Genomic DNA, 23,109 nt, shown 5'->3' on the forward strand with positions numbered 1-23,109 from the left:
TCAGTTTACACTCGCCCACTTTAGGAAAGGTATCTCAACCGAGTGGAAAACCAAACAACCTGGCAGCATGATTAGCATTTAAAGGGGCAGGACGCTGATGAAATTCCCTCTGAACATCCATTATAATTATCATGATAATCAGTTCATCAATGAAAGCTTCACGATGAAAAAGACTTTCATCAACACAAGCTGGTTGAAATAAATTGCTGGACATCGATGGTATATTTCCATAAACAACCTTACTTTGACAGATTAGCTGTTTTCTCTAGACTGACTGGGTGAGTACTTGTGTTTGACATCTCTCCATCTTACTTGTTAGCTCTCAGCACCTGGTGGGTCCAACAGATTAAATATCACTTAAACCTCACCAAGTCTAATCAACCAAAATGACAGAAAACTAAACTACACATTTTCAGCGGTAGAACAAATTATTTACTGATGAATCCCAACCCATGACAAACATTTCTCTGTGCATCATCAACCCATTTAAAGCTGACATCTGAACAATATTTTTGCACCAACAACCATTTTAATACATTTAATAAATCCCAAATCAGGGAATTCTACTATCATTTACATTCAGTACACAAATTATATACATGAACATTTTTTTGATCATTAGGCAAAAACTTTCAAGCAGTCAGATCCCACTGGGTTATAAGAGTTGGAAGTTCCTCCCACATGTATCACTTAAATACATGATATTTTACAAATGAGTACTTATGTTCCTAAAATGCTGAAACCTAAAACCTAAAACCTTTAACCTTTAAATTCAATAATGGAAAAACATTCAGAGAAAAAAAACATGTTACTTTATTGGAAACAGACTATGGCAACAAAAAAAAGAAATCTAACTTTATACAGCAGTGTAGATCTGTATTAGCGTACAGACATTACTCCCCAACGGGAGGAGAGTGCCACACAGCAGAGCTGGTGCGTTTAAAATAACGAGGCTTGCTCTTGTAAAAGATGTTTTCCAGTTTCGGTGGTTCAATTTTCCCAAAGAAAGAGTCTAAGTCAGGAGGGTTGAAGTACTGCTTCATGATGATCTGCTGCAGGTTGGGACCTGGGAGGAGAAAACATGACACTGAAATTATAACCATACAACAAACAGGTCTGTAAACATTAAAACCTTTTAGGTGTGTTATAATATTACAACAGACTCTTTTCAGCAGGTTGTCAATTGCAGCCTGTGATCCCTCAGGTTTAATGTGAAATGATCGAGGTTGCCGAATTTATCAAGTCCTGGTTAACTAATTACTTTACATAGCTCCAGAAGTGGGTTGAAAATGCTGCCCTAGTAATATTTGCCACTGGCTCATTCTCAAACATCTTGGAAAAGGGTGAGTTGGGTGCAACTAAATTATGTGCTGTGCACCTAAATGTAAAAAGTGAGGCACATCTCAGCAACCAATGTAAAAAGTGGGTCTGGAGCCCTGGTATAGATCGTGTGTAGATAATTGGTGACCCATCTGTTTGCGAAAATGACACCATCTGTGATCAACAAAGGAGGAGACAGGTCATCCTCTGCCCAGATATAGTTGCTAAGCTGTGACTGGACAGTTGTTGAGTGAACCATGACTGACATGAAACTCACATCACTAAACTGGATTAATGAACAACACTACAGCAGATTGTGAAACCGGAACAACTGAACATAATGAATCTTAATAATTGACAATCAAACTAATTCAGCATACCCTCAGCCCAGGACGGAATAGGTTTCCTCGGGGCAGACTCATCATCAGTAGAGTCGTCACTGTTTTGGTCCATCCCATAATCCTCAGCAGTTTTGGACAATGTCAGAGGTTTGTTGCCGCCCTTTGGAGTGATGGAGTACGACTGTGGTGATTGCTGCCGAGAAGGATATCACACACATTGATGAGGAAGAAAGTTGCATCATGTTTTAAGATAGAAATCAACGAAATGCTAGAATATAATAGAAAAATGTACCTCAACATCCATGGTCACATTGAGGCCACCACCTTTTCCCACCGGTGTTCTCATTACAGAGTTCTGAAGAGTCAAGAGAGAAGTGGTAAATATGTTTTCAGCACGGTTCAACATGCAGAGACAAAGCCCACACAGATCTTTAAACATTCAGGTAAATCATTCATGTGCATTTACACAGTCACCATATGACAATGATAGAAATTGCCCAATTATACTTCAGTTCATAGAAACCAAATCCAACCAGTTTCCCTTACATGCAAAGAACTAGACTTTGTTACTTTTTAATTCCTTCTTACAATTTGTTTATCAAAGGCTAAAATTGAAACTTGTCTCACCTCGATATCCACAGTCACATTTAGGCCAGAAGCAGCAGTAGCCTTCATTACAGAGAGCAGAGACAAATGTTTAGTAATTACATCATTATTCAGGTTTCCCACAATGATGACAAAAATATCATGTGTGATTATTTCTGTATGTATTTAAATATTTGGAGCATTAGTTAAAGAATATCAAGATAAATATGAAAAAGTTAATTTTATACGATGCCGTTTCTTAGGTTACTGGAAGAATGTTTATACAACCAAATTATATTGGACAGTCCACAAAACACACATTCAGCATTAAGGGTGCTCTGATTGATCGGCCACCGATCGGTATCAGCCGATCTTCCCCAAAATTTGTTTGATTGGCGATCTCAAAACAAACAGCTGTCACTCATGAAGTGCAACTCTCAACAGAGATGAGAAGGAATTGTATTGGTATTAACATCCGTCCTGCGAGATGGATCACAAGTGGCCAGTGTTTAAGTACGCGTGTTCACAACTGGCAATAAAATGAATGTGTCTCCTGTGACTGGATCTCACTTCTTAACACGTACGTTATTGGTGTTAGTTAAGACCAAATGATGTTGATTTGGGCCAGTCTGAGATTACAGATGTGACTGATGTCACTGCAGTACGTGTGTGTCGGCGCGTGCAAAGAGAGGTAGAGAGACGAGTCAGGAGAGTCTGAATGAATCTTGTGCAGCTGTGAAGAAAGATTTTACCAAGTCAATGAAAGTATCGATCTTTATGTAGTGATCAATGTTGATATTGTGTTGGTTGTTACAAACAAATCAACGAGAAGAGAAAAAATACGTTCGATTCAGCTGAGTGGGAGATCCTCCATATCTGGCCCAGGACGGATTTGTGTTCACTGCTAAAGAATGTGGCCCAGACCACCCCTGAATGTGGTCTGGCATGATCGGGTCCAAGTGCGTTCACACCTGTACTTAGAGCTGTCCACTTGTGATTGGATCAAAGACCTCATGTTAATGCCAGGTGTGCACAGGGCCTGAGATGGCTCCCTCGTCATTTTTTCTAGTAAATATTTTTGTACTTCTAACAGTTTTCTCCCCAGGGCTGATGGTGGAAATAGCCAACAAGTGAGGCATCTTACTTCTCTTCTCATCTCTGTTGAGAGTTGCACATGCCCAGTATTGATTAAACATGACTGCGTCATGGGATTCGCTGGTCTTGCAGTTTTACCAGGTTTCTGACCACCATTTGCTTCTCTGTGATGCAAATGACGTGTCTGTGCTCTTGTATAAGCAGCAGCTGTTTGTGGTCCGCAATATCACCAGACTCCCGTTGAAAACGTGCACTTTTGAGAGTTGTTGAGTGAAGAAAAACGGTATAAACTTTGTGAAGCACTGTCTATGACTAATTCCTAATTATTTTGGCCTTAAATAATAGTGGTGAGTAGATAAAGACTGAATTTTCATTTTTCTGTGAACTATACCTTTAATGTTGAGCAGAATTGAAAAGAAAAAAAAAAGAGGAAAAACTTGACAGCAATAATGGACATTTACTGACCAAATTCTGAGTATGATTCAGCCCTGTAGTGTTTATATGCATATAAAGCGGGGAAGAGGAATCCGATCAGGTGTAAACAGAGCCATAGACCCTGTGATCAGTGATTGGTCGATACTACTTCAAACGATTGGTGATCGGTCCCACAAAAATTCTGATGGGAGCACCCTTATTCAGCATCTTTAAACAATGAACTTACTATTACAATAAATAAAACATAAAATATCTGCATTGGATAATGAATTTCCATTTGGATAATGAGCCTCTTTAAAGTAAAGATAATTAGCATTTCTGTCAGCTCCTGCTTATGTTTCACTTCAGTAGTTTACATAAACAAAGTATTTTTGTCCTGGGCTGGTTTACCTGTACTTTAGCAGCCTGTTTAGCAGCAGCCTCCCTCTGTTTAGCAGCTTCTCTCTCTTTAGCAGCTTTCTGCTCTGCAGCCAACCTCTGCTCCTCTTCCTGCAGGAACAAAACACACATACAAACAAACATCTCAATGTTTTAACTTGAAATGGCCGTCGCTGTTTCATTGATGTAAAGATTGACATGAAATCTTTATGGAAGTTGAAATTTAGTCAGCCAAAAATTGATTTCCTGATATTGTGCGATTAATTAGCAATAACTAACAACTAAACAGGATAAAGTTTAACTAATTTAAAAATGTATGAGACCTGGATGAGTGGCAGAAAATATATATTCAAGGTTTAACCAATTATAACCCTAACCCATTTCAGTTAATTTAAGTTTTGCTATAATCATAACTGGCTACTATTTACCATTTTTTAATTGTTGCTATAAATACATCATGTGAGCTCAAGTTTCCATGAAACAATGAAGGTTAAGGTGATAATCTGTTATATTAAAGCTTAGAAGCAGACTCTCCTAAGAGTGATCTGTATTCAGTGTTTTGACATCTTGTTGCCTGACTGATCAGTTTTATTTATTTGAGTAACTGCTTTATCTTAATGCCACATTCTGTGTTTTTTGACCATGTACCTGCTCAAACAAGCAGGTTTTGGAGCGTTAAAACGTCACCATTCAGTTAGACATTGTGAATTTTAACTTCTTACCCGTTTTCTTTTTTCCTCAAGAGCCTTCCTTTTCTCATCCAGTTCTCTCCTCTCCTTCTCTCTCGCTGCTCTCTCCAGTTCACGCTGCAGAGCGAGAGCCTTTTCTTTTTCTGCCCGCTCCCTGGGGAAGAAAATTAAATAAAGAAATTAAGTCAGTGGAATAAACTCTAGAGAAAAACTAAACCCTTTCTTGGCATTTTCACAAGAGCAAATTTCAGTTTAATACACCGACACCATGTTCAAAAGATAATTTGGCAGCTCAGTTAATTAAGTAGCTGACAGTAGTGTGAAGACAATAGAGACAAACCTTTCAGTAGCAGCTTGTCGTTCTCGCTCCAGCTCTCTCTCTCGCTCCTGTTCCCTCTTCAGCTCCAGTGCTTTGCGAGCTTCAGCCAGCTTACGAACTCGCTGTTCCTCCTCCTCTGCCTTCTTTTTGGCCAGCTCCTGCTGACGCTTCTCTTCCTCCTGAAGTTTTAAGAAACACATACAGCATATGAGAAGCCTGCTCACTTTGTGTCATTGTAGGGGAAGTTCACAACAGCAAAGTCATTTTTAACCCTAATATAAATATAATTAAGTTTACAGCGAATGAGGAACACAGACCTCCCTCCTGTCCTCCTCTCTTTGTCGTTGACAAGTTTAAGAGATTCATGGAAATGTAACACGATAACTTTGACAAACAGCTTTCACTTGAGGTTCTCCATTAGTTTAACCAGGGCAGGTACTGTGGTTATTTTGGAGAAATCTATGAAAATGTTGAAAAACACCCTCTGGCAATGATAAAGAAGAAAAAATTGGGATCTGCACCCACATTTAAATGTGCACAGTCCAGCCAAGTCCCTCAACAACATTTTATTGAAGGCGGTTACGTAATCCTGCTTAATACCTAACAGACCAAAACATAACCTCCTTGGTGGAGGTTAATATCTCTTTCCTTCGTTTGTTTAACAGCTGGTTTGATACAGTACTTTAACAAGCATAGTTGTTGGCAACTCCAATTATGTTACCTTCTGCAGTTCAGGTAAATCAAGGCCCTGGCCTCTGTTTGAGGACATATGGTAAAAGGTTGGCAGCTAGACTTCAATGTGTAGTCGACTATTCTACTGACAGCCGGCGAGCGCACCCAGCTACAAAAAAAAGCTTTGTCTCACTGCTTGTTGAATCTTCTTCCTCCGAGCCTCTTCCTCCAACTTCTTCTTCTGCTCCACTTCCTCTTGTCGTTTCAGGACCACCTTCTTCTTGGCCTTCTCATCTGCCACACGCTGCATGAAGAGACCAAATGTGAGACAATGAGATGGATGAGACCAAAAGGTGCCTTGTATTTGGCGTGAAGATATAGATTCAGACTCATGAAATGTGTTGCACACCTTATCATTTTTCATTTCATCAATCTGAGCCATTTTCTGCTCAAATTTCTTTTTCTTTTCTTCCTCCCTCTGCTCTTCTTTGACTTTGGCATCAAACACCCTCCTCAGCCTCTCATCCCTCTTCCTGCAACACAAATTGTAAAAGTTATGATATGCTATAGGATCATAAGATGAAAGTAATAATAAATAAATTAAAAAAACTATACTATATGTCCAGTCAGAGTATAAACTCTGGAAGACTTTGGAACACTAACCTTTTGAGTTCATCCAGTTTCCTTCTCTTATCCTCCTCCATTTTTTTCATCCTCTCCTCCTCTTGCTCCTGCTTCTTTTTAAGTGCTTCCAGTTTGTGACGTTCTTTTGCCTGAAAAGAGACAAGCATTTAGAAAACTAATGTCAGAAAACACTTAACTTGGATAACAAACTAATACGTGACAAAATAAAATCCAAACTGGAAAGTGAAGTGCAGTAGTGTGGAAAACGATCACCTCCCAGAATAAACACCAAAAGCAAAAATCCATCCAAACAGACTTTGTGCTACTATCATGTTCTTCACTAAATTGAAATGTAAGACATTTTAATAACAAATCTCAGTCATACCGCTCGAAGAATGGTGAAAAACAAAAAACAAGGTTTACAATTATATATGACGTATACTATATTGATATCCCTTCCAAAACTTCTCAGCTGTGTGCAATAATACTTCTTACTCATATAATAAATGTATGGATCAGTTAACAGGTCAGATGGCCAAGTGTCTTGTATGAAAGTAAGAGTTCAGTTAAAAGACAAAAGCAAAGACACAAATAGACAAAACTGCTGTACTAATACCTGTAGTAAGGAGGTAATGACATTACCTTCAGTTTTAACTGAGTTTATAACCTCATCTGAATCCACTGACACACAGGGAACAGTTTTATAAACAACCCAAAGTACTCCTTGAAACTTTGGGAGTTTACATTAAACGCAAGATCGTTGTAATATGACTTGTGGTTAAGATGGATTTTTACTTTTCCTCTGATCTTCTGATCAAATTGTGTTTCAAAGTCGACAAACAGTGAGATCACTCAAGTTATTTAAGGTGGTTTGACGGTGGACTGTTAGACGGCAAAAAAAGAGCATTGGTGACCCATGGAATCAGAGACACCATCAACTGGAAGATTGCAGTTAGGGGTGTAAATGTATATCTAGCAGGTTCTTTCACACATTGATGGCGTAAAATTGTGTGAATGTAGTTACTGTGTTTATGTAGCATAGGCCTGTCTCCTGTACATAAAATGGGAAGCATAGAGTCTAACTCTACATGACATTTCACTTTGAGGGATATGTCCAGGAAAGTTCCTGCTCATGCTTTCACTAAATCAAAAATTCTCTCAATCTTGAAAAATTTACTGCCAGAATATTTATAACTGATGAATAGAAATGCAGAGGTGGGAAAGGGGCTTCTCTAAAGACTGGTGTTAAATGAGGAGATACAATGGGATATTAGACACCATCAAGTACCCACAAACATACAGTGCTTCAACATTACACTTACCACTAAACCAACACTCAACTGAGGGGAGAAAAAAAAAAAAACAACCACAGTTTCAAAGCTCAACAAAAAAGTGAAACATTAATATTCTAAAATGTAAGAACACGCACTTTTGCAGATGGAACAATTGTATATTTTATAAGTGAGATTTCTTGTATATTTGTTACAGATAGACAAAGCGGAGATTATAAGGTATCTGATAAGCAGTCATATCTGTCGTTATTCACACGCACAATACTACTTCAAATTCACTGAAATACCACATCTGCTTTTGGCCAAATATCTTCTGCTATGTAATCAACACCAATTATAAGATGAAAGTTCAACAACAAACAATACAATCAGAGATAAAGGATGCAGTTTTATCATATACAAGGTTTTCCCTATAATTATATGCATTTTTGCACCGACTAAACCAAATGAACAGGAAAAAAATGCTGATATCTCTACCACACTGGATAGAAAAATACCATATTAGCCCCAAAAACTGCAGAAAGTCAAACTGTAAAAAATTGTAGAACAAATCTCTTCAAAACAAGTCTTGTTTTATAATTCTTCTATTTGGGGCACAGTGCAACAACTAAATGTGAAATACTAATTTTATTAGATTTGATAGAGCAGATTTGTTTTGCTCGTCTTCTTGCTAATGTGTGACTGTACTGTGAAAAGCATCAACCTGTGTTGTGTTTTTATAAATATGACTAATGAGAAAGAAATCCATATTTTCAAAAAGCCCTTCATCCTCCACCCCAGCCACCACTGCACCTAAGCCCACCAGGACCCCTTGGAAAACCTTGCCTAGTTGAGGACAGTTCAAATGTGTAGTTTTGCTTTGGGTTAAACTGTGAACTTACCTTGGGATCAGCCCTCATTGGAGTGGTGTGTTTGATGAAGGACTTGATAACAGCAGTGCGGCCGAGGGAATTTGGAGTCATCATCAGCATCTGATTCTTCTGCACAGTGTGGAGAAAAGATCTCATGTTGGGCCTCACTGCCTAAGTATTCAAACAATGGAGAATACGTTCAAAACCTTACTAGTTAATAAAGAAATTCAAATATTTTCTGTACAAAGATTTGTGTATTTTTCATTTAGAAACATCAACACTTACACTCTGACTTTTCTTGGGGGGAGAAAACCTCTTTGTTGGACTTTCCTCCACAGTATCTGGTGCTTTACGTTTTATACTCAGACGTGACCTGGACGCAGAGAAATATATTTTAGAGGACACAACACAGATATTTTTCAAGAACCTCAACAAGCTGATTCAACTTTTAATATCATTGCAAATATCAAAAATACTCTCCCCTCGGTCGTTGAGGACAACAGATAAATGCTGACACACAGAGCACTCACCTTCGGGCTGACTGGGGGGTCCGGTGTTTCTCAGCAATAACTGAAACATAAATGCAAAGATGTATTTAATACACGTTACATTTTGGTACAAAACTGCTCAACATCCATTCATATATACACATCAACAATAAATATGAACTAAAATCAAACTTAACAAAAGCCAATTAGAAAATGGAGAGTTCTCCTACCTGTCCTCTTTTCAGGGGTGGTCACTTTGTGCTCAGAGGTAAACAATGCTGGGGGCGCCAGAGTGGGAGAGTGTGCAGCCACAGAACGAGTAATGCGTGCAACAGATGGCTGTAAGGTCTGGTTAGCCTGGGTAAAAATTTGTTGGATACAAAAACATCAGCTTGTCAATAAACGTAGGATCATTTCTGTTTGACACCTTGTAGACAAATACATTTACACACATACCTGAGGAGCTTCCTTAGCTCCCTCTGCTGCAGCATTGTCCACTGTGTCTGCAGTAACGGCCTCCAACATGCTGTAGTAAAGATTAAATTAATATGGTCCAGAAATACTTAAAAATAAAAGAATTTATGACCAGTCACACGTAATTAACACAGTGCTACAGTCACTGCTACAAGTCGCTCAAATTCTAGATCAAAACAATGACAATTAACACATTTTTTCACAGCTTTACTTACGCCTCCTTATCCTCTTCTTTATCAGAGTCCATGCAAGAGTCCTCTACAATTAAACAAAAATAACCAGATATAACACTTATCTTTGCAAAGTGCTGGTGAATTTGCATTTTATGTATTTATGAACCAAGTGTGGCTAATTTCTCACCACTAATATCGCTGCTACATGTGGAGTTGCCCTGGTGAGCAGCCTTCCTCTTAAGCATAGAGCGGCGAGAGGCACGGCGAATAGACTCCTGCGTCAAACTGTGCCGCAGACCAGCCAGCGAGTGACGTAGCTTAAGAGAGCACCGCACCGAGCTCCGGCGTGAGCTCTGAGCAGCTCCAGCTATTGCAATCTTAGCAGCTGTACGGCCGGGTGAGCGCTCGGGATTTTTAGCGAGCTCAGCAGACAAGCGCTCGGCTGAAGAGATGTTGACAACAACCTCAGGTAAGGGTATCTTAGGTGGAGACTGGGCAATGCTACACATGTCATCAGGCTCCACTTCTGCATTGTTCCCCTTGTTGTGTTTGTCCACATCTTCCTCCCCCAACAGCTCTGGCTTCTTGTTCTGCACCTCTTCTGTTTTGTCGCTTCCACTGGGTGAATGGCTCACATCCTCTGCCACCTCTGGCTTACCCTGTTTGTTTTTGCGGGTGGTGCGTTTAGGCTGTGCGGATGTGCTGGCTTCAGAGGTGGAAGGACCGGGGATGGGTTCTTCTTCTACAATGAAGTTCAGGGATTTTACAGAGGATCCACGGAGGTTACTGCGTTTTCCCTTTGAAAACCTGGACAGGAAAGGAATATTTATAATTAAAAAGGCGCATGTGTAAAATGTAGCTCCGACTAAAACCATAATGAAAGAAACAAACCTTCGCTTAGCTTGATTTTCTTCCTGGCGTCCCAAAGATACACGCTTCCTGCGACTGTTCTTTTTCTGTGATGGTGTTTTTGGCATCAATTCTGGTTCAGCATTAAAATCTCTGAAATAAAAAGAAATACCTTTGTTAGTTAAATATTAAATATAACAAAGATAACGATACAGACATGCAAATTTATGATGATGTAAACCTTTAAAAGAAGGGGGATTTTATTAAAGTGATTTGTAAGACATTACGTCAAGCCTACCTTGAGAACATGCGCTTGGCTTCTTGTTGGATCTCCTCAAGCCAAACCACGTGGACATTATCAATGTCATTGATAAATTCTTGTTTTTTGCCATCGAACATTTGCATGAGAGATCTCACAGATGTTAGTAAGGTGTTCATGGTGATGACCTGGGGAAAAGATAGAGCGATTAAAATCTGACTGGAGATGGCTAGTAAGAGGAAAGTCATTTAATGCATCATCTAGACAGCAAAACAACAACTCACCTGTATTAACGCCTCTCAATAACATCCATTATTATTTTTAAATGAAAAATGTATCTCCCATAACAGTTTCACAGTAAATAAATAAAACATCACTGTGTCTTTTGTGCTCATGTATGAAAAGAGATCTTGAAATATTAGGCAGACAACTACAGGTCCTTTAAAGGTTAACACTGTTACAAGGTTTAACATCCCTCACACAGAGTAAGCAACAAAATTAAATAATACAAATCTGAGCAAATTCTGCCTAAAAACTTTTATATAATATCTCGACTTTACAGAGTTGGACAGTTGCTCGAAAATGAACAAGTTAACAAATGGTTGGGTTTTGAATAATGTGATGTCATATCTGTTGACAACACTGATGTAATCACTTAACATACTGGGCTGACATAACATGTCCCAATTCCATGTCTATTAATAACAATATAACGTAATTATATATTCTCCTCACTTTACAACACATGTATGGAAATCTATCTACCAGTTGATGTTGCTGTGCAGTTTTTTTTTTAAAATTGCCATCTTTACTTTATATACAAAAAACACCTGTATGTGAGCAAGGCCTGCTTAACCCAAAGTTAAAATAAATAACAGTATAATTTTATTAAACTTAATGCGCTTAGTAAAGTGTACCGTTTGGTTTAATACGGTGTCGTGTGGCCAACATAATAACTTAAACACTCGTGTTTTTAAGAAGATGTTCAAATTCAGGTATTGTCCAATCAGAAGTCGGATCGGAACTAACAATGAAGTGGGTGGGTCATTCTCTGAGAGCAATACTTTGACAATACATGACTCTATAAACAAACTAGTTGACAAATAATGATAATCTGCAGTTTAAGCTAATGCGGTTATTTCTGCAGATGAGGTGTGCCAGTCTTTCATCGACATCTAATCTGCACTGCTCTCGTCTCTGATGTGTGCGCGGTGCATGCGCACTGACGCCTGTTAACCCGGAGGGACATTTGAAAACAATGTGGTCGACATTGACAGAACAGTCTTCAACACGGACACACATCGTGTCACAACAAAAACAGAGATCACTCCCCGAACAGATCGTCCCCGCGTTTTATCTACACAGTGTTAATTTAATAACTTAACGTCACCGGAGTAACATGTTAGCTTAGCTTGCCTAGACCTAAACGATATCGGCAGGAAACACAAAAACCTCAGATCCTGTTAAAAGCCATCAGATACTGTGACACGCTAAGGGACACGCTGAGAGTTAATTCAACCGAGTTTAATTTATACGTGTTGATTGGTTTACAACGGCACTGCTGCTTAGATGTTGTTGCTACGATGCTAGCTAGCTAACGCTAACGTCGTGTTTGAACAGTTACCTTTGATGTTCGCGCTCCTGGAGGAAGAAATCCGATGCTCGCTGCTCCGCTAAGTTAAAAACCAGAACTATCGCATACTGACGTAAAAATGCGCACGTTGAATTGAAGCTGAATCCACTTTGCGTTACAGCTCGTGTGTAAACTCTCCACAACACGAACAGCAGCACTGCTCCCACTGACCCGCTGAAACCGTTTAACTGATTCAAAACCTCAGCAGCCAATCGCCTGGCTCTGCAACCAGGAAGTCGTTCGATTTTCGGATGGGGATTGTCTGAAGAGGCGGAGCTCGCCGTTTGGATGCATAGGGAGGAGTGGTGCGGAGTCTACAGCGGTCTACGCGTGAGCACAAAACGTGCAAACCCAACAGAAGTCCTGGGCGGAGTTAAAGCGCTGCCATGATTTAAATCGACCACTCGATGTGTGGCAGGATTTCCTCCGCCCCGCCCACCACACTCAAACCATAGACAAAAAGATCACACACACCCATACACGCACACACACCCACCCGCGCGCACACGCACTTACAGAAAATCTAAAGCTGAACAATGTCACGGTTCTTGCGGTGAGTATAAATGTGATGACCTCTGTCTGTGCTTTGTCCCACTGTCTTTCTCCAGGGAATCAAACAAACAGGATGTCTGATGACAACATCAATAAGTGGTGGTCCAGCTCACCAATGTAAATTAAACACTCTTTGTGTCCTTAGGGCTGCATACACTGACAGTTAAGAAAATACACACAAATAGACCAAAAACAAGGACTTTGTAAGAACATCACCAATATGACCACACAAGCACTAGGCTGCCAGACTGTCACCATTATGGTTTATCTTTATTTGATATTATATTCTTTTACATCTTATATTTCAAGTTATATTCTTGCACTGTTTTCAACTTAAAAATCAGACAAACACTTACATCTGCTGTACCAGAATTTCAAAGGCTTTGTTAGTCTAATGCACAACTTTGTATAGCTTCAGTTATTTATCTCAAAATCTGAATTTATAATTGGCTTCAATAGTCTTACCTTGGTTACGTGTGTATTTCAATCACCCAATGCTTAAAATATTTGTATTGTCAAATACCACATTAGCACATACTTATTTACAGTGAGAGCTTTGTAGTAGTTCTGGTGGCCAGACTTTCATCTCACTGCAGTGAACTTATTCTTGACCTATTTTGACCTTTTGTTATTCTTATGCTCTTGTGTTTGACTGTTTTGTGTGCTGCTGGATGCCTTAATTTCCCTCGGGATCAATAAAGTCTGTCTGTCTGTCTATCTATCTATCTATCTATCTATCTATCTATCTATCTACCTACCTACCTATCTATCCTTTTATCTATCTATCTATCCTTCTATCTATCCTTCTATCTATCTATCTATCCTTTTATCCTTCTATCTATCCTTCTATCTATCTATCTATCTATCTATCCTTTTATCTATCTATCTATCCTTCTATCTATCTATCTATCTATCCTTTTATCCTTCTATCTATCCTTCTATCTATCTATCTATCTACCTATCTATCCTTTTATCCATCTATCTATCCTTCTATCTATCTATCCTTTTATCTTTCTATCTATCCTTCTATCTATCTATCTATCCTTTTATCCTTCTATCTATCCTTCTATCTATCTATCTATCTATCTATCTATCTATCTACCTACCTACCTACCTACCTATCTATCCATCTATCCATCTATACATCTATCTATCTATCTAGGAAAATGCTTTAGTGAGAGAACATGATCAAACTATGCTGTTTTTTTCTCGAAATTCTATATATACCCTGTGAAATAGTTTAAATTTTATCTACTTGAGTGTTTTCTTGAGATGCAGTGTGTTTAGCTCTCAGGGCCACCATAGAATTGTTTGCATGCTTGTAGCTTGTAAAACCACAAAAGCTGGAAACAATATGAATATATTTCATTAACAATTGGTTCATAGTTTTGTCACATGGCATATTATAGAAATAAGTAGCGTATTCTAAGAGTTCTATAGATGATGCAAATAAATTGCAATAAATGTTTGTAGACCACTGTGTTGTGAATTTAATGAGTCTCAAACATTTGCCTTTTATTACAATAAACAAGCAGTAAAAAAATTAAGAAATGAGCCGGTCCTACATCCCCACCACCGACCAGACGGAACATCCACTACCTTTCATTTCGCATATTTCTCTTTATTAAATCTAAAATCCATGTGCATACTGCTCTGTGACAGAGCTATAGTCAGAAAAACACACAGAATTCACATCACCCTTTATTCAATTGCATACATTTGGTTGGTCAAGTTAATGTCAGCATACAGCACAACAGCAGCGTAGATATAAAATAGCTTTTTATTTATGCACAATTGAAATGATGAGGAGGAGCAGGGATTCCTGTTTTACAAAGGCCAGCAGGAAGACACCGAAGGAAGTTTACAAACGCAGCCAGGTTCTCGAGGAAAAGTTACTGGCAGCCCTGAAAATAGAGAGTGAATTCATATCAACCTGTTCACTTTAACAAAACTATTTAGTAAATATGACACATATACATTTCTAGGGGTGGAAAATATTATACACATGCAGTTTAGGACCTAGCCTATTATTACTTTTCTCATCATTGGGCTAATATCCAAATTTACCTCCTGTGAGGGGCCTGGGGTAAACATTTTATCACCAGTCCCCTAGACGCAAACCCGTAATCTAGAGCTGGAGACAATTTTGGCAAGTTTGCCAAAGTTTTAGTATCACCTTCTTAAGTATGAATATTTTTTAGTTTTGACCTATTCTGAGATATAGCCTCAACATTTTGGAGTTTTTTAAAGTTGGTCAAACAAATATGGGTATAGTTTAGTATTTCACTGATAGTTTAAACACTGAGCAAGCAATCCATTATTAAAGAAATAACTTCACAGCCATATAGTATACTATACTATATAGTAGACCATGATGGAATAAAGTGACCTTACACCAAGGTTTTCTGTCGATTTGGGGACGGGGTCCTTCTTAAAGACCAGAGCCCACAAGATGGAGAATTGTACTTTAGTGCTGTATATTTTAAATATATTTGCAATTAATTGAATTATGAAGACAGTAATAGAATAGAGTAAACATGGGGCCTGTGGGAACTTTCCACGTTGGAGTAATCCAGTCTTGATTGAACTGTTTCTTGTGTTGTCAATCAAATACAATATCCTTCTAGGCCTTGTGTCCTATAGTCATTGAGTTTATGAATATATTGTTTGGTTCAGGAGGTTAAATGTGTTGCTCTATATTATGAGTATACAAACAGAAACAGTTTCTTGGTTTGTGTGTCACCTGGTGTGAGAGGGATCTTTTCTCCTGATGCCTTCAGGACCACCTGTAGATCTTGGGGCTTAGCGCTGCCATCTCTCCTGGTCTGTTTCCTCACTATGATACAAACTTCATCTTTCCTCAGCAGCCAGTCCATCTGATTCCCAAGGTAGTTCACACCCCGAAGACAGAGCTCAGAAATGTCATTGGGAAGAATTGGGGAAAAGGCCAAACATTCCTTCTGAACTCTGGTAAAAAAAAACACAAAAAAAAACACAGACAAACTGTATCACTGTGTACGTGCTGTGTTCGTTCTGAGGTGTTTTTTCATAGTGTGTTACCTGAAGCCAGTGTAACCAAACAGCACAGCTTGGAGGAATCCTCCCATACCCGTGAGAAAGTTGACTGCACCAGAGCCATCTGTGGATTCACTCCACACCTGAGAGGAGAGGTAATCACTCAGTATTCAGATCAGAGTTTAACTATTAGTACTAGTATTAGTATAAGTATACTGTGGGTGTCAGAGTCAAAGGGGATACCTGGAACGGGCCCTGAATGTTGCTGAAGCACTTTTCAAGTAAACGTTGAGCTCTCTCAGCCTCCCCCAGCTCCAGCCAGCCGATTGCAAACATCCCCTTAGATGTAAGAAAAACAAAATAAATTTACATGAACCGAAAGCAATGATCAAATAATGAACCCTGTATTTTTAATCATTAAGTGACCTACCTATAATAAGGACAGTAAACCAGTACATTCAATTTCATGTCACTTTATGCTACTACACTACATTTCAGAGCGGTATATTGAAGTATTACGACATTTATCAGTCGGTAGTTAGTCTACAAATAAAGAATTGACACAAAATATGTCAAAATAAATTCATAAAATAAAAATGTATTATAGAATAAAAAATAAACGTCCCCTCACATCACATAGATCAGTAATAATAACCAGACAATACAAGATACCACACTCACCGCAACCATAAAATATGTGTGTTTACCTTTGGTAGTTTAAAGTAAAACCAATGTATGTTTCTATAAATTGCACACAGGTGTCAGTTATGGTATAATGGTTTATCCCAAATATATGTAAAACATTAACACAAGCAGAAATTACTCATTAAATGTGTTAACTAAAACAGTAATATCGTCACATATACCTAGTTTGCCTCAGTATTGAGTTGAGATTGTGTGTCACTGCGCACATTTGAAAGAGGAAACAATTAAATTTAAGTTAAAAGTTCTATAGCATCACTTTAAGTGCATATTGCTGTTGATATATAATTGTAATATCTAATAAAGTTAACCACAATAAGATCAACATACTACACACTGTGTCTTACCCATGTCATCGCTGGACCTTCAGGGTCTGTCACTGGCTCGTACGCCTCGAGATCATTCCTTCTGATCTCGGCAGACATTGGCAAACCAAGAGGATAACCCAGCATCACCGTGTCTGCCTGCTTCACTGGTTGACCTGTGAGAGGTACAACAGGCAGTCTGATGTGAAGTCACGAGCACTCGGTATATTCTGAAGTGGGTAAGAGCCAGAAAGGTGCAAAAACGAACCTTTAACGTAGCCATCGAACTCAGGATGGTACTGGGATTCTGTGTCAAACGGTATCTTGATGTGTTCGGCCACTTCTTTCCATTCCTTCGGTGCAGGGTGTTGGAGGAGATCAGCCAACTCTACAGCAAACTGCAGACTGACACATGACAAACGTTTTGTATTATTGGTATTAACAAGTTCATATGCAAAGCAAGGAAATACTCATATACCAGTACCTGAATTTGGCCACCGTGTTTGTGAACACAGAGTTGTCGACATTGTAGTAATACTCATCAGGCGGCATTACACCTAAAGAGGGCATCAAAAAGAAATGCTTCATTAAATTTTAAAAAGCATATTCAGTGACATTTACATGATTATTAAACAGTTAAGTTAGACACAAGGTATATCATCTATTTAGGTATTCAAAATTTACCATTTAAAAATCCACGATTACAGAGGGAAATAAAACAAGTTAATCAACACAAATGGAAATTAAAAAAAATCCGATATTGCAAAATTAAAAAAGCAAACAAAGCAAATTAAATAAAAAGTTGTCAACACTTAAAAACCCATTTAAAAATGACGTTCTGCTTCATTGTAGACGTCTTTTGGTGAGATAGTGAGTTTTTGCGCTGGTGAATAAGTTGCATTTTGCTATTATAGCAGTGTCAAAGTAAATACATTCTCTCCATTTATTATCTTTCTACTAATGCTCTTTACCTAGGAGATGGTATTTCTGGTCCTCAGGGTTCCAGGTTACTCTAGAAACCCAGTAATCAGCCACACCATATATCACCTCACTGCCCTGGGCCTCTCTGAACATGGACAGATCCTGTAACAAAGAGCTCAGTTAACACTTTCACTACGGGGTGAGACGACGTGATGATGCGAGGGGATGAAGGAGTTTACCTCACTGAGGTAGAGATAGTGTTGGAAGGCCAGGGTGACGTCTCCATTGATGTGAATCTCTTGGTTTCCATAGATGTCATCTGGACACACCTCCCGCCCTGACACAGCACTCTCCCATGGGAACTTTATTCCCTGTAATGATGGCATCTCCGTAAGACTCCGATAGTTTCATTCTAATTAATAAAATGTACAATAACACACACACACACACAAACAGTATTTGTATGTTAAGATATTACATTGGTTTTTCTGTGCTAGCCTAAATATTTGATGCTTATGTGTTGTTATTACAGCTCTGTAGGTTACTGTTTATTATCTCTGTTATTTCATGGACTCTGTTTATAGCATATACTGTATTCAAAGATGGACGCCATGACAGGGCCCCAAAAGTGAAACCAAAACCTTTTGATCGCCCCCCTACTGGCTGGCTGTAGTATCATAAATCCTGCCTCCTCTATGTTAATGTAAATGGCATAAAACATATTTAAAAAAAATCAAAGTAAATGTCAAATGAAAGATGGTTTATTTTAGGAAATTCTTATCACACTGATGTTTGTTCAAGTGATACTTATTTGATGCTATAAAAACAGGGTAAAATGTCTTGATTGACAGCTGTGACTGATCGGTGGGACCTGGATAAATCAGGTCCACGTCACAATCACTACTACGCAGATTCGGGCTCCAAAATGACATCATCAGCGCAAGATGGCAGCTCTCATCTTAAATATTTTGGCTTCACTTTTGTACAGTGGGAGGAAGAGGAAACACATTATACATCTTTAGATAGTCGTTTGTTTTTATCATAATTGGTACTTGGAATATAGTTATTAATATGCTTATATGGGGAAATATTCTAGTTTGCTTTTTTTGCCATGAACACTGTCCTCAGACTTTCAGAACTGCTCCCAGTATAAAACTACAAAGACCAACTCCTCTTTTTTCCTTCACTGAACATATGTTAAGCTCTGTGTGTATGTGTGTGTGTGTGTGTGTTTATCTAGTGAGAGCACAGTGAGCTTTTAGTGAAGGCAGAAGAGCTGCGTTGTGTGATACTGATCATCGTCATCATACCTTGTAGCCTTGCTTTTGGGCATTGTCTTTAGCGCCATCTATAGTCCTCACCCTGTACTCCAGCACAGATCGGGCTAACTGTGGGTAGAAAAGGGCGATCCCAGGATACATCCAGATGTCCTGTCACATCAGAGTCATTGTGTGATACATTAATCATACGATAAATCTAAATAACATGTATGTAAGCATAAACTGCCACCAGCCTTACCTGGTCCCAGAAAACATGGCCCCAGTAGTCCTGACCATCCCCACCATTAGACAGCCCGCCTGGACTGACTCCCCCAAAAGAGCTGGAGGTGTCGTGTAGGGAGGGGAAGGCGCTGAGGAGGTAAAACATGCAGCCAATCAGAGCCTTGCAGAGGCTCTCTGACCCTGACACCTCCACCTTGCTCTGGAGCCACAGCTCTTTCCAGGCCTTCTCGTGAGACGGACGCAGCTCACCAGTCGCAATCAGATTTAGGCCCTCGTCGAAGTTGGCCTGAGCAGAGTCTAAATCATTGGCCACCACCAGGATGAAACCCCAGCGGGCCTTGCTCTGCTCTGGAAGCAGCGTCAGGGTCTCAGGTATGGAGCTCCAAATAAGGTGAACTGTGGCACAGGAGCCTCCAGGGAACTCAGCAGTGGACGTCTGTCCATGGATGTGCCTGATAGAGGGGAAAATAGACCCCATATAAGATCACACTCATACTAAAACAGAAAAATAAAAGTATTTTACATGTATTTTGTAAACCGTACCTCCCTCCTTTATAATCAGGGCCAGACTCAAAAACAATGTCTTTGCTCTGAGGTGTGAACGAGCTGACTAGCTTGACAGTAACCGGCTCCTCTGTCGTCACCTGCCGCACCAATATAACCTCCATCACCATCAGGTTGGGGTAGTATCGATGTGAATATAGAGACTGTGAGGCAGTTACTCTGGCTGAGCTCAGAGTGTGAGTGAAAATGCCTGAACGAGAAAACGAGACAGTTAACAGTGATGCATCTTCTCAACTTGAGATCAGCAGGGACACATGTTTTTCCAACTAGAGATCCTCACCCGTGTTTGTGTCCAAACTGTATGTGTGCTGGGCAGGTTCCTCTGTCTCAGCTTTAATGGCCAAAGGGCAGGGGACATCTGCCCGGTGACAACGCCCGCCCTCCCCGTTGTACACGCCGCCCATGTGCATGATGTTGTTGTACACCCTCCAGCCCAGGAGCCCGTTGGCCAGGGGAGGGAGGAAGCGCCGGTCACTGGGCAGATCGTCAGTGGAGAAGATGTAAGGGTCTGAATGGCTGGACATGGCGAGGAGGGGGTTTCTGATCGGAGTCTTTACCAGGGCAGTCAGGGGTCGATGAGAGGGTCCCAGGAGATGATGAATGTGCAGTTATTTTACTCACTGTGGGGCATGAGAACATTTCTATTTTGACAGCAGTTTTCCATTTGCACTATTATTCTCCTTTACTCAGATTACATACTCTTTTCTTGCACATGCCAGGTGACACTAGATCATTTCTTTGAATTCTTGCAGCTGGACAACATTCAGACGGACACACACACACACTTTTAACAGGTTTCTGCTGGTAAAGTCTATTTGTAGATTGTGTACTTTGACACTTGTGTGTCACACAACGTGTCTAAATGTCACAGTGAGACACTGTGCAGAAAGCTGGAGTGAAAAATTTGCCACCCAAATCCAATCACTGCATTCATTTTTCCTTCTTATTTAACCATATCTGAAATGTGGGTTACTTTGAAGACATGAATTGGCCAAAATAAAAATAAATACACAGTTAAGAGTCAGTCTAAACAGTTGCATGCCTCTACACACATCCATACAGAATCCCCTCAACCACACTCCTACAGTGGGGATGTGTCAGTCTCACATGAGCAGGAAGAAGCATCTGATCCTGCAACAAAGACAAAAAAAAAAGAGAGAGAAAAACTAATCTGCAGGAGTTCCCAAACCGCTTGTTCTTGACACTTTAACCTTCAAAACACAGCTGATGTGCTGTATTTACTTTTGTTACAGTTCATATTTAGACAAAGCAAAGAAAATCAACTTCCAAGTTGGTCGAGTATCATGAGTGTGGGAGGTCCTGAAGCTCAGGGGCTGCACGGAAAACCTGGACCTGACCCTTGGTCTGCTGGAAAACATGGAATGGAAGAATGTGAGGGATGAGGCACAGGCTGTGCAAAGGACAAATCACATTATGTATGGTCACCGTTTTGTGTGTGTGTGTGTGTGTGTTTTTTGTTGGCTAGTTGGTTTAAACAGCCATGTCTTGTTCCAGGTGGAAATATCTGCCACCTCATACTTACTTACTTACTTACTTACATATTCATAATGAAAACAGCCACTTGGCGGAGACAGGAGAAATAGTCTCCAGGTCACAGTGAGTGTTTACATGTTCATCCCTTCTTTCCAAGAATCACCACGTCACTTTCTCCAAACTAAATCATGTCATCTCTCTCCTGCTCACCGCTCGCTCCATAAATTCTCCCTCATGGTTTTTTATATTAGATATTAGATTATTATTTTACTCCTCTTAAAAGAGATCTAGTCCCAGAGCCTCTGAAGAAGCAGAGTTCTTATCCACACTGATGTCTCCTTCTTGCTGCCAGACAATTAATGACTTGCTTCCATTGTAAAGAATCAATTTTTATGATTTATTCTCTTCTTAAACATTTTTTAAAACTCAGTTTTACCTGATAAGTACTTCTGAGTTAACTCCAGAAAACTGTTTTTAATTTACATTTCTGTTTACTTTTGGTGGTTGGTTGGTTTCTTGTTTGTTCAATGTATAATCCGTTTTTTGTGTCTCTTTTATTAGAACACGTGCAATAGATATGTTATTGATGTCCCATTGTTACTGCAAATGGGGTTGAAGACAGGCTGTCCGTGTCCTAATAATTCATATGGGTGGAGGCTGAAACTATGTAATTTAATCTACTCATCTCTTCTAAAAGTCATGCATTCCCTCGTGTCCTATCATTTCTCTACTGTTGCCGACCACTAACACTGTAAAATGTCAAAGAATGAATGCTTTTTCAAAAATGGGATTAAACAAGGCTTTCTTAGAGAGACTGGGTCCAGTGGTCTACAGGGCCCCACCTACAAAACATTTTGTCCAGACCCCTGAAACCAACCACTATTCATGTGTTGGTACCATATACAGATTTAAAATGTGTTAAAGGTGCGCTCCAACCATTTTAGTCATACAAGTATTATCATAGGAGATACATTGTGTTCTTTCAGATCTTTCAGGCCAGAGAACCCAAATCTGTTTCCCATTTGGTGCAGGAGTCTCTACAATGATCTATGGTATCAAAAGCTGCAGCGAGATGCAGTAAAGAGGAGCACTGAGGTGGAGTCTGGATCCAAAGAAAGCAGAAGATCATTTACCACTTTAGTACGTGTTATTTCAGTGGAGTGACAGGCCCTGGGGCAGACTGCTGAGGTTCAGAAAGATTACTGTTAGACCAGAGGCCTGAAAGCTGCTGAGTCCCAACTCTCTCCAGAAGTTCTGAAAACAATGGAGGGTCTGAGTCTGGATATTATCTAGAGACTCGGGATTAAGGTGTGATTTCTTCATGACAGGTTTAACCATGACAACCTTAAAGCTGGTGCATACGGATCATCACTGATAAACCAACAATATTCAGCAAGGTACAGTAGCCAGAGATCTTAGGTGAGAGGAGGCAGGTATAGTTGCTTTAATATGTCTGGGACTCAACGTAATGTTCACCTAGTTCTGCTGTAGAAGCCTGAGGAGCTGATTTAGTATCCGACTCAATACTAAATCACTGGAGTACTTCATTAAATGAGTGTGGTCAAAACATGAACTGA

General features: G+C 39.6%; 2 protein-coding genes across 5 annotated transcripts; both read right to left on the bottom strand.

Annotated features, from left to right (window-relative positions):
• Positions 1-509: 509 nt before the first annotated feature.
• LOC118109763 (inner centromere protein) lies at positions 510-12,667 on the bottom strand. 4 transcript variants are annotated; one of them, XM_035157129.2, is made up of 21 exons: positions 12,469-12,667; positions 10,884-11,032; positions 10,628-10,738; positions 9,924-10,543; positions 9,779-9,821; positions 9,546-9,615; positions 9,320-9,446; positions 9,132-9,171; positions 8,887-8,974; positions 8,632-8,730; positions 7,781-7,798; positions 6,498-6,607; positions 6,244-6,367; positions 6,028-6,138; positions 5,184-5,341; positions 4,877-4,997; positions 4,167-4,265; positions 2,289-2,330; positions 1,954-2,016; positions 1,701-1,854; positions 510-1,066 (listed from the first exon to the last, which is right to left on the bottom strand). In XM_035157129.2, the coding sequence occupies exons 2-21, from the start codon at positions 11,021-11,023 to the stop codon at positions 894-896; spliced, it is 2,511 nt and encodes an 836-aa protein (XP_035013020.1). In that variant the 5' UTR covers positions 11,024-11,032; positions 12,469-12,667; the 3' UTR covers positions 510-893. The 4 variants fall into 4 exon arrangements, with proteins under 4 accessions (XP_035013020.1, XP_035013017.1, XP_035013021.1 ...); XM_035157126.2 differs by having other exon boundaries at positions 8,632-8,772; XM_035157130.2 differs by lacking the exon at positions 7,781-7,798.
• A 2,050-nt stretch (positions 12,668-14,717) lies between these two features.
• Positions 14,718-21,358, bottom strand: pgghg (protein-glucosylgalactosylhydroxylysine glucosidase). Its single transcript, XM_035157992.2, has 14 exons — positions 21,146-21,358; positions 20,319-20,658; positions 20,018-20,228; positions 19,491-19,926; positions 19,283-19,402; positions 18,212-18,343; positions 18,023-18,134; positions 17,536-17,608; positions 17,320-17,456; positions 17,094-17,227; positions 16,288-16,383; positions 16,090-16,187; positions 15,773-15,996; positions 14,718-14,933 (listed from the first exon to the last, which is right to left on the bottom strand). The coding sequence occupies exons 2-14, from the start codon at positions 20,560-20,562 to the stop codon at positions 14,857-14,859; spliced, it is 2,094 nt and encodes a 697-aa protein (XP_035013883.1). The 5' UTR covers positions 20,563-20,658; positions 21,146-21,358; the 3' UTR covers positions 14,718-14,856.
• Positions 21,359-23,109: the final 1,751 nt, after the last annotated feature.

The sequence above is a fragment of the Hippoglossus stenolepis genome, chromosome 5 (genome assembly GCF_022539355.2).
Source record: "Hippoglossus stenolepis isolate QCI-W04-F060 chromosome 5, HSTE1.2, whole genome shotgun sequence".
Lineage (NCBI taxonomy): Eukaryota > Metazoa > Chordata > Actinopteri > Pleuronectiformes > Pleuronectidae > Hippoglossus > Hippoglossus stenolepis.

Bases quoted from the DNA above. Each gene is read 5' to 3' on its own strand.
- LOC118109763 (XM_035157126.2), bottom strand. From the start codon at position 11,023: ATGAACACCTTACTAACATCTGTGAGATCTCTCATGCAAATGTTCGAT. The intron at 9,822-9,923 runs GTGAGAAATTAG...GTTTAATTGTAG, and splicing joins ATGTAGCAGCGATATTAGTG to AGGACTCTTGCATGGACTCT. The intron at 5,342-6,027 runs GTGAGACAAAGC...TTAAAACTTCAG, and splicing joins GGAAGAAGATTCAACAAGCA to GAGGAAGAGAAGCGTCAGCA.
- pgghg (XM_035157992.2), bottom strand. From the start codon at position 20,562: ATGTCCAGCCATTCAGACCCTTACATCTTCTCCACTGACGATCTGCCC. The intron at 18,344-19,282 runs GTATGATGACGA...CCATCATTACAG, and splicing joins CCCAAAAGCAAGGCTACAAG to GGAATAAAGTTCCCATGGGA. The intron at 14,934-15,772 runs GTGACACACAAA...CTCTATTTTCAG, and splicing joins AAAGATCCCTCTCACACCAG to GGCTGCCAGTAACTTTTCCT.